The sequence below is a fragment of the Globicephala melas genome, chromosome 11, assembly GCF_963455315.2.
Source record: "Globicephala melas chromosome 11, mGloMel1.2, whole genome shotgun sequence".
NCBI classification, from domain to species: domain Eukaryota; kingdom Metazoa; phylum Chordata; class Mammalia; order Artiodactyla; family Delphinidae; genus Globicephala; species Globicephala melas.
The window spans coordinates 48,658,079-48,670,981 of NC_083324.2; the positions used below are offsets into that span (position 1 = coordinate 48,658,079).

Below are 12,903 nucleotides of genomic sequence, written 5' to 3' on the forward strand. Positions count from 1 at the left end.
GGGGGAGAGGGGACTTTGAAATACAGGAGTACCTCAGAGATTTTACTGGTTCCGTTTCAGACCACTGCAGTAAAGCTAGTTGCGCAATTTTTTTTGTTTCCCAGTGCATATAAAAGTTATGTTTATACTATATACTGTAGTCTGTTAAGTGTACAGTATATAGCACTGTCTCTAAAAAGCCAGTGTATATACCTAAATTAAAAAATGCTGTTAGAAAAATGGAGCCAGTAGGCTTGCTCAATGCAGGGTTGCCACAAACGTTCAATTTGTGTTTAAAAAGAAAAGAAAAAAAAAAAAAACCCGCAACAGTCTGCAAAGTGCAGTAAACTAGGCCTGCCTGCAGTGTAAGAATGGAAGGGTGGGTACTTGATACACGTAACTGGCTCGGTGATTGCTCCTAGTCCTCCTCTGAGATGACATGCTGTTGCTCCAGCTTCATGGGTGAGGAAGCTAAGGGACAGTTTCAGCGGGTGCTCAAGGGTTCCCAGAGCCTGTGGGTGGTGGAGCGGAGATCCAGTCCCAGGTCGTGTTGGCCAGAGCCCCTGGAACCATCTCATTCCAATGGAGGTGGCAAGATAGCACACTTACCAAACTGTGCTGAGAGTATCCCGTCTGATTGGAAACACTGACTTCAAGGTGAGGAAGGATGGATGGGAAAGAACATCTTCTTTTACATGAGGCAGCCTAAGGCTTAGATGTAGGAGGGGAAGGGTGGAGTAAAATAATCCTCATTTATTTTTTCATTTCTTACCTGTGGAGCTTTTTGGGAAATAGAACTACATTGAGACTCCAAATTTAGTGGTAATTACAGAATGTACTTCCTACTACTGCCATCCAAACATTATGTTAGATCCTGCTACAGTAAACACACTCTCCCTGAATGGTAACAGTTTCTATGGGAGGAAGCATCATGAAAGCCACGACTGATTCTTTTCTTCCATCTCATCTCTCTGCTCAGGCCTGTAGGATCCCTGAGAGGCTGGCCTAGAAAAGATACTTCACAAGCATTAGGTCACACAGCCTATTATAAGCCACCAAGACTCTCCAGGCCCAGTGCACATCAGCCAGGAAACCAGTGTAGACTGGGATGTGAACATCTAACATGTCTCTTTCAGAGTGAAGTGCCCAGCTCTACTCCAAACCCCTGGAAGTGGACTGTGGAGCATGTCGTCTATAAAGCCTTCCGCTCACACCTTCTGCCTCCGAAACATTTCACAGAAGATGGAAACATCCTGCAGCTTGCTAACCTGCCCGATCTATATAAAGTCTTCGAGAGGTGTTAACTATGGTCGTCTATGGCCTCTGGGATGGGTCGTTCTTCCTCTGTATCCCGACATTGGTAGGTTGAACTCACACCTGCATTTTAACTAGTAGCACTCCTTCATGCATGGTGGATTGACTATAAATAAATAGTCAAATTTGTCCTAACATGGTTTTTTATTTAATTTCATTACACTTGAAATTTTCCTAGATCCATTTTCACCTAGTGTATACTGATTGTGTTGAAGAATCCCAAAAGTAGTTTGAAAGCCTCCTGGATGTCTGATAAGAATTCTAAAAGGGCCTTAAAGACTTTATAGATCATGCATTGATTCGATTCTTTCTGTGTTCTGGTGAATTTCTAATATCAGGTGATAAATATTATGTTGGTTCAGGTGCCTTTTTAAAAAAGAGGTCCTGAACCTATAAGAGGTGCTGATGACATTGTCAATTCAGCTTTCTGCGTAGTCACTCTATTAGTACCTTCAGTAACCAAAGCTAATTAATTTATTCTTAATTTAAAAATTTGAAGAAAATAGTTCTTATCCAGTCCAAAACAGGCATGAGTTTTTAAGTTAGCTCACTTTGTTAATGGCTATCAATACTACCAGCTTAAGATAAAGGAATTTCTAGGTATTCTTGTTTGAAGGGTGTTGTAAAAATACAAACTGAAACTGTAAGTACCATTAAAATAAGCTACCTTAATATTAGCCTGCATTAATAGAAATGTGCAGTCAGCACAGGGAGGAAGAATGCCTATAGTTTTGAGGTAAAGTCCAGATTACAAGGCTCAGTGAAGAAAGTTCTGTGGAAAAGAAGAGAAGAGTCTATTTTACGAGAAGTGGAACCATTCCATTTGGAAAAGACTGACAACAAAACAGCTCCAGGAGGAGCACAGGCTGAGTGACCGTGGGTGGAGAGGAAGAGGGATTTCCAAGGCCTCAAGAGGTGGACTACACGATGTTTCAATTCCAGGTATGTATGGGATTCTAGGATAAATCTGCATTTCAGAACATGCCTCGTCACTGCCCACTCCCACACATCAACTGAAAGAAAACTTACAGGAAATCATCTCAAAATATGGAAACCAATTTCCTGAATTACTTTATTTTTTAAAATTTATTTATTTTTGGCTGTGTTGGGTCTTCGTTGCTGCTTGTGGGCTTTTGCTAGTTGCAGCGAGCTGGGGCTCCTCTTCGTTGCGGTGCGTGGGCTTCTCCTTGCGGTGGCTTCTCTTGTTGCGGAGCATGGACTCTAGGTGCGTGGGCTTCAGTAGTTCTGGCGCATGGGCTTAGGTGCCCTGCGGTATGTGGGATCTTCCTGGACCAGGGCTCGAACCTGTGTCCCCTGCATTGGCAGGTGGATTCTTAAGCACTGCACCACCAGGGAAGCCCCTGGTTTCCATGTTTTAAACACAAAGAGCTAATTAATTATTCTAAAGAAGGGAATAATTATTAGAGATTTTATTCATATTTAAGTTAACTTTATTACCTAGTTTCAAGTCTAATTTTATCTTATGTGGCCTTAATTCATTAGACTTTCCCCCATATTTTTTCCGTGTAAACACATTGAAGATACAATAATCATTTCCATAAAACCACCTCAATTCTGAGCGCAAAAGAGAATCACAAATACTGTAACATGGCTACGACTCGATGATAAAATCCTCAAACTGGGTGCCTTTAAAGATGAAACTGAAGTTCTTAAAAGAAATTCTATATTCCAGATTATTTTTCCTTAAGGAGAGAAAAGAGGGGTGAGCTAGGCAGGCATGATTGCCAATGACTAGTTTTAAAGGCTCCTCTAAGAAAATGAATGTGTCAGTAGCCAACTGTAGTCAGCAAAAGGGTATATTTAATAGAATCTTCAGGCTGACTTCCCACCTGCCTGGCCTGGCCTGCCCTCCCTCCCTCCCTCATCGGGCTGGTCTGAGGTTTCATTCCACAGATGAGCAGCAGATGAAATACTTTTCAAGATACAGCACAGTTGATGTGAAGACTAAGGACCCTACTCTTACTTTAAGAGTACAGGCCTTGGACTTCCCCTGCCCCATGCAATAAAGCAAGTTTTATATACACTCCCCATATCTTTTTCTAACATTTTCTTATATAAATTTAAATATCTTACAAAAAAAGGCTTTTTCCTCCAAACATATAAATTTGAGTGAAACATATATTCCCCACCTGTGAACTTGTTTCTTCACTAAAATATAAATGCTACCTGATATTAAGGGTAAATGTCTTTTGACCACTGGAGATCACTGAAGTCTGAATTGCACTGTGGAGAAGGCACTTGTGTTTTCTGAGGTCTCCAGGAAGTACCTCGGTGAGCGCTGAATCGCTGTCCTCCAGAACCCGTGCCAAAGCCTCCGAGTGCCCAGTCACTGAGGCAGCTGGGGAAAAATGGTGAGTAAACTTGATTCTAAAATTATGGAAATAAAAAATAATAACGGCATGGACCAATTCTTAGTCTAGAATCAAACTACCAACAAAATCCAAAGTGTTCATTCATGAAGATTCAAACCTGTTTCATTCTCTCATAAATTATAAAATACAAAGGTGGCTATTTTAATGACAAAGCTCAAACAGTCCTGAAAGGGGTTTGAGTGGACGAAAGATCAGTCCTTCCAGGCGGGGCCCGGGCAGCAGGGCGGCCTCCCTATTGCTGGGCCAGCAGTGCTGTCCTGTTGGCCTTCATCTTCTCCAGCCGCTTCGCCAGATGGCTGTTGGTCATCTCCATCTCCTCGATCTTGTCCAGTGCTGTTCGTAACTGGAGACAGGAAGACCTTGGTCACTTCACATGGTCAAAAACGAAACCCAGCGCTACTTTCCTCTCCAGTTTCTGGGAAGTGGAAGCACTGCATGCGATCCTGCAGTTGCGTTGTTTTTCAGGCAGCCAGAGGTGTTAACCAACGGTGCTGAACATTAATCACAGGACATAGAGAAGCTGGAGAAACAGACCTCATCTAAAACAAAAATAAAAACTCTCCTTTTTCTTATTACCTAACTGACCAAAACATAAAAGTAAATGGCAGTCACTGTGTAGGTCAGAAACCAACACAGAACAGTGATTCCACTGCTGTTTCACTAAGATTGGAGCCAGGATTAAATTCCTTATGCAGCAAAGAATTTATCTCCAAAGGATTTTTTCTTTTTAGGAAAGTATTCCAAGAAGCATAATAAAAGCAAGTACCTCCCGTTGTAGCTTCCTCTTTTCTGCTTTCAGTTCATCCTCGACTTTCTCCGCATTCTCAGCAGCGGTTTTATATCTCAGCACCTGCCCCTCCAGGCGGCTGATCTGTAAATATGAGAACACAGGCCTCTGGTGCTGGCACTAGGAACCACCACTTTTTTGCAGCCAAGATGGAAATACAATGTCATGACAGATTCCAAGAATCTAACACTAACAAGTCCCCTCGGGGAGTCAGAGGTCCTCTCAGAACTCGACTGCTATTTATACATCTAGAACTGTCCCTAGAGAGGATGACAGCTGTAGTGTCATAATAGGGCCAATTTCCCACGTTAAGTTTTACGACAACCATATTGTTTAAAAGCCATAGTAACATCGCAGGAGGAGACTCCCCGATAGACTTTCTGAAATATACAATAAGGGATTATGTTATAAACTACAATCTTCTTGAAGGCTCTTGAAATAGCTACAAGAAACAGAATTATAGCTTCAGTCTCATTCCTTCATAGAAAAGGCTGAAATGCCCTATCAGGTGTTCTCCGCTGGCTTTTCCACATTAGAGCTTTTATAGAGATTCAACTGCAAAGGCAGCTCAAAAAACCTAGGCATTCATGGGGTTAATCACTGAGATGCAGGAAGCAGATGTGTTGGTACCGTACACAAGAAGGACTTACACTTTGCTCCAAGGTGGTTATATCCTGTTCTGCTTTTGAAAGCTTAAACTTGTACTCACTAATTTGTCTGTTGGCATCTCCTAGAACAGAAGAGAATAATAAACCATCTCACAGAGGTGAAGGTGTGAACGTGAGGTAGTGAGGCCCCCTGCAGTACAGGAGAGGACTGTGCAGAGGAAGAAGACAAAGCACACATGCACACAGGCAACTGCGGTATCTCCTGCAGCACAGGTTCTGGCGCATCTATGCTATGAGAAGCTCTAGCACTTGTGTTGCAACAGCATTTTAGAAGAAAATTCTCTCTTCACACCATGATGTGTGCAGGTAGAGGTTGAAGCAAGGAGCCCTGTCAGCGCAGCAGGGCCCCTGCCAACCTTACCTGCAGCCCCAGGGCCCAGGGAGCCTCTGTGCCCACGGGACCAGGCCACCCCCAACCCCGCTCCAGTTTCCCTGCCCCCAGCCCTACACCTTCCCATCTCCCCAGGTATCCTGCTCCCCGCCACAGCCCAAGTGCCCTTTTCTCCCCACCTCTGATCTAAGTCTAACCAACCTTTAAGGTCCTGCTCAAGGTCCTGCTGAATTTTCACCTCCTTCATGACTCTCCTTAGTTAACTAGAGCTTCTCCTTCCTTTGTTGCATTTTTTTGGACTCTCTTTTATGACATCATGCTTTCCTAACATTATATAGATATGTAAGGACAGGGGCCCTGTTTTGGCTTCTTGAATCTACCTCTGTTTCTAGCCAAGTGCTTTGCACGTAATGTATGCTTAATATTTACTGAAAATAAATGCTTTTCAGTAATATGTTGTGATAATGTGTTAAGGATAGAGCTATAAATCATTAGCTGTATATCTGACCTAAGAAGCAAACCATTTAAAATGAGAAGCTTAGAAATGCTGGGGGAGAAAACTTCCAGCAATCCAAATTTAACAAAAATCACTCTGAACTAATTACATTGTAATAGGAATCATAAGGTTTGCAGGAGATAAACCAAATCTACCCTACTTAAGAACTTTTCTACTTTTCCATAAAACTAAGGTTAAAACTACCTACATAATCTTTAATGCAAAAGGTTTTTCTAATTGGATAATTACTGTCACCCTAAAATTAATGTGGTTATAAAAGCCTCTCCCCAAAAGCCATCTCTGGTAGCGAAAGAGAACTACTCCCATTTCTGGGCCTAGAACTGAAGCTTTAGGATACTGTTTTTTAATTCTTAACTCCAGCAACTTATTATCAAAATGTGCTGCTTCCTTCTCACCAAACCACTCATTCCTTCCTGTTTTCAAAAGTATAAATCCCTGGTCTCAGCCATTTATTTCATGCGTGTTCTGAAATTCCATCCCCAAACACCATGCTTACAGACAAGGCAGCTGTCCAGAACTGAGAGTCACCAGGTTCCTGTCCCGGCCTCCGGTGCAGGGGAGCTGCCTGCTTCTGTCGCTACATGCCAGGCCCGGCCCAGCCCAGCCCTGCCCGGCCCTGCTCTGCTCACCTGGGTCACAGCCCCACCCCGGTCACTTGCCCTGCTTGCCACAGACGCCAGCCCTGTCGTGGTGCCTGCTCTGGGAAGATGTCACACATCAATGCACACCCATTCCTCCTCAATATGATTCCTTTTGAATTTGCTGTTTTAGGTCAAACTCTTACAAATCTGTGCACTGCCCTCTTTCTAAGACTGTTGGCGGCCACTGGACTGTTTTGGTCACTATCACAACCTCCTAACTAGTCAACCTACCTTTTGTTATGCCCCTCTTTTCATCTACCCTCCACTCCAAATCGGTATTTCTAGAACAAAATATTTGAACTATATCACAAGGGTTCCAACTGACATCTAATAGAGGAAATGATACTAACCTCAAAAGTTAATAGCAGTAAGTTAGTTTTAATAAGCCTGGTTCAAAAAGCTTGTCTATTTGCCCTAACTCAGAATATTTAGATAAAAGGGCCATGGAATAACCACTATTTTAAAATAAGTTATCAGAAAAGCCTTATTCAAATTGGAAAAATAAGTGTCTCCCCTGTGTGATTATACATTATCTAACTGTATATGAATGGCTGCTAAAATCTCCCCGCTGTGGGGATTACTGTGAATACAGTAGGCACTTTAAAATAATATGGGGTCAAAAGTAGAAAGGCAGAACAACTGAAATAATTTGGGTAAACTGAGTAGGCTTACTTTGTGGCCTTGGTTTAAATTCCATCTAATAAAGATTAATTTGGGTTAACAAGACTACTTCTGGGAAAATTCTGAAACTACTCCAGAGTAGTGTGAGTTAGTTCCAAATATATTCCCCTCCAGTTATCTAAGATAAATTCCATAGAAAAACATGTCATTAGGAAGGGTGCTTACAGATGACCCGGGGATGTGGAAAAGGATAGTGTCATGATGTCACTATTTGCAAAATGTTCTAGAAATCACTTTGCCAGGAAGTGGGGAGAGCATTACCTCTCAGGCCTTGTCACCCCAGGAAGCACACAGCCTAGTAGAAACCTCTTCAGTTCCATGACTGACCAGGATGGCTTTTCTAGTCCAGCTGAGAACTAACCAGTCTTCAGAACTGCAGGCTCTAACAGCCTGCTCACAACCACGTCCCGGACACAGCCCCACGCGGGTCAGTGGAGGCCCGGCCCCAGCCTTACTCTGCATTTCGATGAGCTGCAGGTCCGAGCCATTCTGCAGTCCCGCCAGGTCACCTGCTGTGCCATCGTTCCTGGAGCACTTCTGCTGTTCCTCCTCCAACTGCAGCTTCAGTTTTCTAATCTGAAGAGGAAGTAAAGGCTTATGCGTGAGATCCAGTCTCTCAAATGAAACAGATGCTTGGCCTGGTGTCCATATCTTAGAATAAGGCCACAAATCATTCATTCAGAAACTGTTTCCTGGAGTGCCTGCCATGGGGCACGCTGTGCTCAGGTGCTGGAGATCAGCTACGAGCTAATTATCAAAAGGAGCAAGCTCCAGGACCAGGTGTCCCAGTTAAAACAGCCATATTTTATTATTTGTGCAGGTCTGTGGAAAAGTACATCTTAGGAGTTTCTTTTTGTTATTTTTTATTAAAAATGGAAAATTCATGGGCAGTTAGAGGTTTCTTGTTTAGAGTTAGGTTAAATATTCTTATTTAGAAAAACTGTATACAGAAATAATTGGAAATATATTTTTGAGTTCAGCTACATAATCTACCTTATTTTACCCAAAATAAAGGACATTCATAGCAGCTTATTCATTAATAGCCCCAAACAAGAAACAACTGAAATGTCCATCAAGAGAAGGGTAAGTAAATTGCGGTCGATTTATACAATGGAATTACTACTCAGCCAAAGAAGGGAACATACTACTAATACGTGCAGCAACAAGGTGAATCTCAAACTGAGTATATGCTGCGTGAAAAACTCCAGAAAATGCAAACTGAAGGGACAAAAAGCAGGTCAGTGGTTGCCTGGAGAGAGGGAGGGAGGTGGGAGGGGAAGGAAGGTTTACAAAGGGACACAGGAACTTTGGCGAAGTTATGGATATTTTCACCATCTTGATGGTGGTGATGGTTTCACAGGTATTGCTGTGAGTTAAACTGTCCCCCCAAATTCGTATTTTGCAGTCCTAAGCCCCAGTACCTCAGAATGTGACCTTATTTGGAAACAGTCACGGCAGAGGCACTTAGTTGAGATGAAGTTACACTGGAATAGGGTGGGCCCCTAGTCCCCTAGTCCAATATGACTGGTGTCCTTATAAGAAGAATGCCACATGAAGAGACAGACAGGCACAGAGGGAAGATGTGCTAAGACAGAGAATGTCATCTACAAGCCAAGGGACCCCAGAGATGGGCAGCAAAATGCCAGAAGCTAGAAGAGAGGCCTGGAACTGACTTCCCATCACAGGCCTCAGAAGGAACCCACACTGCTGACACAGAGCTTCTCACCTCCAGACTGTGAGGTGAGAGGACATTCTGTTATTCTACGCCACCCGGTTTGTGGTGTTTTGTTATGGCGGCCCTTGGAAACTAATATAGGTATGTACATCTGTACACTTTAAGTATGTGCAGCTTACTTTATGCCAGTTATAACCTAATAAAGGTTTTTTTTTAATTTACAAAATAAACTAAAAAATAAAATTAGGAGGGACTTTGGGTTGGGAGAAAAGAAGGCCCAGGTGGAGACAAGAGTCTCACATGTGAAAAATAAGATTAGACAGACAGAAATGAACTGCATGCTGAGGCCTCTGGTCCACCCTCAGTTCCCAAACTGCACACCCAGCTAGGACTGTAGCTCAGGCACAGGACGGGATCTCTCTCTTTAGAACTCTCTGACTAGCCTAAAATAAAAGACCAACATAACCACACCTAAGGTTCCCAATAAGACACCCAGCCACACCAGGCTTCACAGAAACTTGGACGAGCCCTACCCACAGCCTCAGAGCTGCCCACCAGCTTTTTAGTCCTCTACTTTTAAACTGAAGACCAACTAAATGTACATAAAAGAACATCTGGAAGGAAACAAACTATGCAGATAGAAAAAAAGAATCAGGAAGCAAACCAACCAGCCTATCAATACCCTCTGAGATAAGGGAAAATATCTGCATCCTTGAAATGACTGCAGAAATAGAAACTCAATAAAAATGAGAAGATAACGGTGAGAATATCTTTTAGAAAGCAGAACAAATGAGACGAAAAGGGATGGAAAAACAGGAGAGAAACAATATCTGTCCCGAGGTCTGATCCCCCTCGCCACTCCCAAATCAAATCAAAGTCGTGTTTCTCCAAATGCCTACAACTCTTATCATCAGAGATCGAGGAAGGAGCACAAATCAGAGCAAGTCTGCCCTCTCCTACAGCGGGCCACCTCCGGACCAAGACCAAGCGTCCCCACGCCTCCTGCGTCCTTCATCATCAGGGGTCAAAGGTGAGTCTGCGTGCTCAGAGTTCCAGGTGGCTTCCCCAGCTGTCCTCGGCTCCATCCACAGGGGTCAAAGGGAAAGCTCAGCACTCCGACCAGGTCTGCCCCTCCCCTGATGGAGAAAGGGTGAGCTCAGCACTGGGACTAAATCTGTGCTTCCCAGACAACTCTGCCCTTTCAACCATGACATCACTATCTGCCTCGGGTCAACCGGGACTCATCTCATCATCCCCATCATTCCTGTTCAATCATTCCTGTTCAATGTCCATCTCGAAAAGGCTTGTCGTCCCTTTTCCTGCACTCCTTCCCAAAAGGCCCGGTACAAGCCCTACTCTGTCTTCATCTCCTAACCTTTCCCAAAGCCTGACACTCTTGCACTGCACCCTCTGGACTATCCTCCACCCTCTCTGTGCATCCCCATTACCCCATCGGTGCTCTAATAGAGACCTGCCCTCCCCTGAGGGGCCTGCTTCCTCTGCAGCCTGGCTGTCCTTTCAGCCCACCTCTCCCTGAGCCTGAGAATGGATCAGGTGTCTTCTTGCGTTCCTTGCTGTCACAAACTCTTCTCCCTCTAGCCTCCCTGAATTCCTAATGCAGTTCCTAATCACATCGCTTCAGATTATAAGTACTAACCCCACCTCATCATTGCCATCTCCCCACTCTTTCGTCACCATTTTAGCTCCTAACTCACATGATCTCCAGGCTACTCCTGCCTTAATTGTTGGCAAATTCAAAATACATCTAAGTGTGATCTCTCCTACAACGGATCTCTAGTTTCTGGAGCAAGGATCTTGCCACGTATCCCACCTTGCCCTCAGCCTCTCACTCCCACCGTCATATACTAGATCTCACCACTAGACAACAGCAGTCCCTACTGAATTCAGTTCCATGTATCTTCTCTCTAACCACTACTCTTGATCTTTCCAGCTCATTCCCTCTGGACCCAACTCCAAAAATCCTTCAACCCCACTGGCACCTATAGTCCACTGTTTCCATCTTCTCTCTGCTGTGCCTTGATATCTTCCTGGATTTCCCTCAAACCTCCTTACCCAGTTTAATCTCCAGGTCCGTCATCATCACTCTCTCGCACAAGCCCTCACCTCCTCTGCCCTATTATGCTCACCTGGTAAAATCTCTCTACCCACTCCATGCCTATGTATCTATGCAGCTACATGTGCCTGGAGAAGCACACACAATAAATGCATTCACGCAAAACTCCAAACCACATCACTGAAATCTGAGAACCCTAGGGAGAAAGGAGAGTATGGTACAAGCTGCCAGAGAGGGAAAAACGGGTCATAGACAAAAGATCAAAAATCAATATGTCCTTGAAATTCTCAATAGCCGTGCAGGAGGCCAGAAGACAACGAAGCAATTTATTAAAAAAAAAAAAAAAAGTTCTGAAGAACCTAGGGCCAGGATAGGAATAAAGATGCAGATGTAGAGAATGGACTTGAGGACATGGGGAGGGGGAAGGGTAAGCTGGGACGAAGTAAGAGAGTGGCATGGACATATATACACTACCAAATGTAAAACAGATAGCTAGTGGGAACCAGCCGCATAGCACAGGGAGATCAGCTCAGTGCTTTGTGACCACCTAGAGGGGTGGAATAAGGGAGGGTGGGAGGGAGACACAAGAGGGAGGGGATATGGGGACATATGTATATGTATAGCTGATTCACTTTGTTATAAAGCAGAAACTAACACACCATTGTAAAGCAATTAACTCCAATAAAGAAGTTAAAAAAAAAAGAATGAAAATGATTACAATGAGGAATTCTATACCCCCATCAAACTGTTAATCAAGTAAGAGGACAAAATGAAGACATTTCAGTCCTGCAAAGTTAAGAAAAATTTACATCCCCAAAACTCTTTCCTCAGGAAGCTACTGGGGGTTGTACCAGAATAAGAGAATGGACACAGAAGGAGGGAGGCATAAGATGCTGCTCCAGCCTGAAGCACAGGCAAAGGAAACTCTAGATGATGGTGAAAGGTGGTCACGTCTCTGTCCCGGGGGAGCGAGCCTCTAAGTTCACAAGGGGCGAGTCAGATGCACCAAGAACCAAAAGAGATGGAACTGAGGGAATACCTGATGCATCTGAAAACACCAAGAGTGGACTGAAACGACTATTGGAGAGTCTGCAGCTAGATTAGTAACAAATACATAGGAAACCAAGCAAATGACAAGAAAAACCACAATACTAACTTCAGGCGAACTAAGGAGTTGTGAAGGAGATGAATCCTAGAATGTTCCATGGCTCCACTGTGAGCAGTGTTTACAGAGTCCTGATAACGTAAACAGACTGGAATCTCACTGCTCCTTTATTAGGAGGATGTGGGAATGGAAAGTATACATGCGTGTGGTAGGGAGAGGGGATGAAGGAAAGATAAATCCTTACGTCCCATAGAGGGATGTCAACAGAGTAGCCTTAAACAGAACAATCAAGAAGCAACATAAGCATGTTATATAGAAGCATACAAGGGCGGTACACACCACAAGAATCAGCTAAAGGAAGCAAAAGGGATGGTTGGGGCTGGAGGTGGGGAGAGGGCAGGGCAGGGCACTTCTGTCTTCAGAACAGGCTTTTAAAACTATTTGACTCCTTAAACTTCGTGTCCTTTAATTTTTTTTTTAAAGAACAGGAGACAACAAAGATGAATTATCTTTTTATCCTTCAACTCTTACTTGAGTAATGATGTTTGAAACAAGCACATTTCTTTCTAGTGTACATTTTAGTTTGCTAACATTTTACCATATGATTTAGTCAGTTACAATTAACATCCCCTTCCAATGAGAAGAATACCTTTACCTGTGATAGTAGCTCTTCCTTTTCTCCAGCAAGTTTTCGTAGCCTTACATCTAAAACAAATGAAAAATTTGTAATGTTGTAGT

The 12,903-nt window shown here is 43.5% G+C and overlaps 2 protein-coding genes across 16 annotated transcripts in view; one reads left to right on the forward strand and one right to left on the reverse strand.

The window, feature by feature from the left end:
- MLH1 (mutL homolog 1) overlaps positions 1-5,954 on the forward strand; it is a 56,026-nt gene extending 50,072 nt beyond the window's left edge. Inside the window, exon 19 of the mRNA XM_030830114.3 lies at positions 1,116-5,954. Coding sequence (XP_030685974.1) covers positions 1,116-1,283 — 168 coding nt within the window. The 3' untranslated portion in view covers positions 1,284-5,954. The remainder of the gene's footprint in view (positions 1-1,115) is intronic.
- Positions 2,216-12,903, reverse strand: part of LRRFIP2 (LRR binding FLII interacting protein 2) — a 119,299-nt gene continuing 108,611 nt past the window's right edge. For 3 of the 15 annotated variants that reach the window (XM_060308550.2, XM_060308537.2, XM_060308538.2), the window contains 5 exons: positions 12,821-12,870; positions 7,767-7,887; positions 5,124-5,203; positions 4,453-4,557; positions 2,218-4,029 (listed from right to left, as the gene is read on the reverse strand). In XM_060308550.2, the coding sequence (XP_060164533.1) occupies positions 3,919-4,029; positions 4,453-4,557; positions 5,124-5,203; positions 7,767-7,887; positions 12,821-12,870 (467 nt within the window). In that variant the 3' untranslated portion in view covers positions 2,218-3,918. Of the gene's footprint in view, positions 4,030-4,452; positions 4,558-5,123; positions 5,204-7,766; positions 7,888-12,820; positions 12,871-12,903 lie in introns of all 15 variants that reach the window. The other 12 variants (XM_060308539.2, XM_060308551.2, XM_060308540.2 and 9 more) reach the window with 11 other exon arrangements.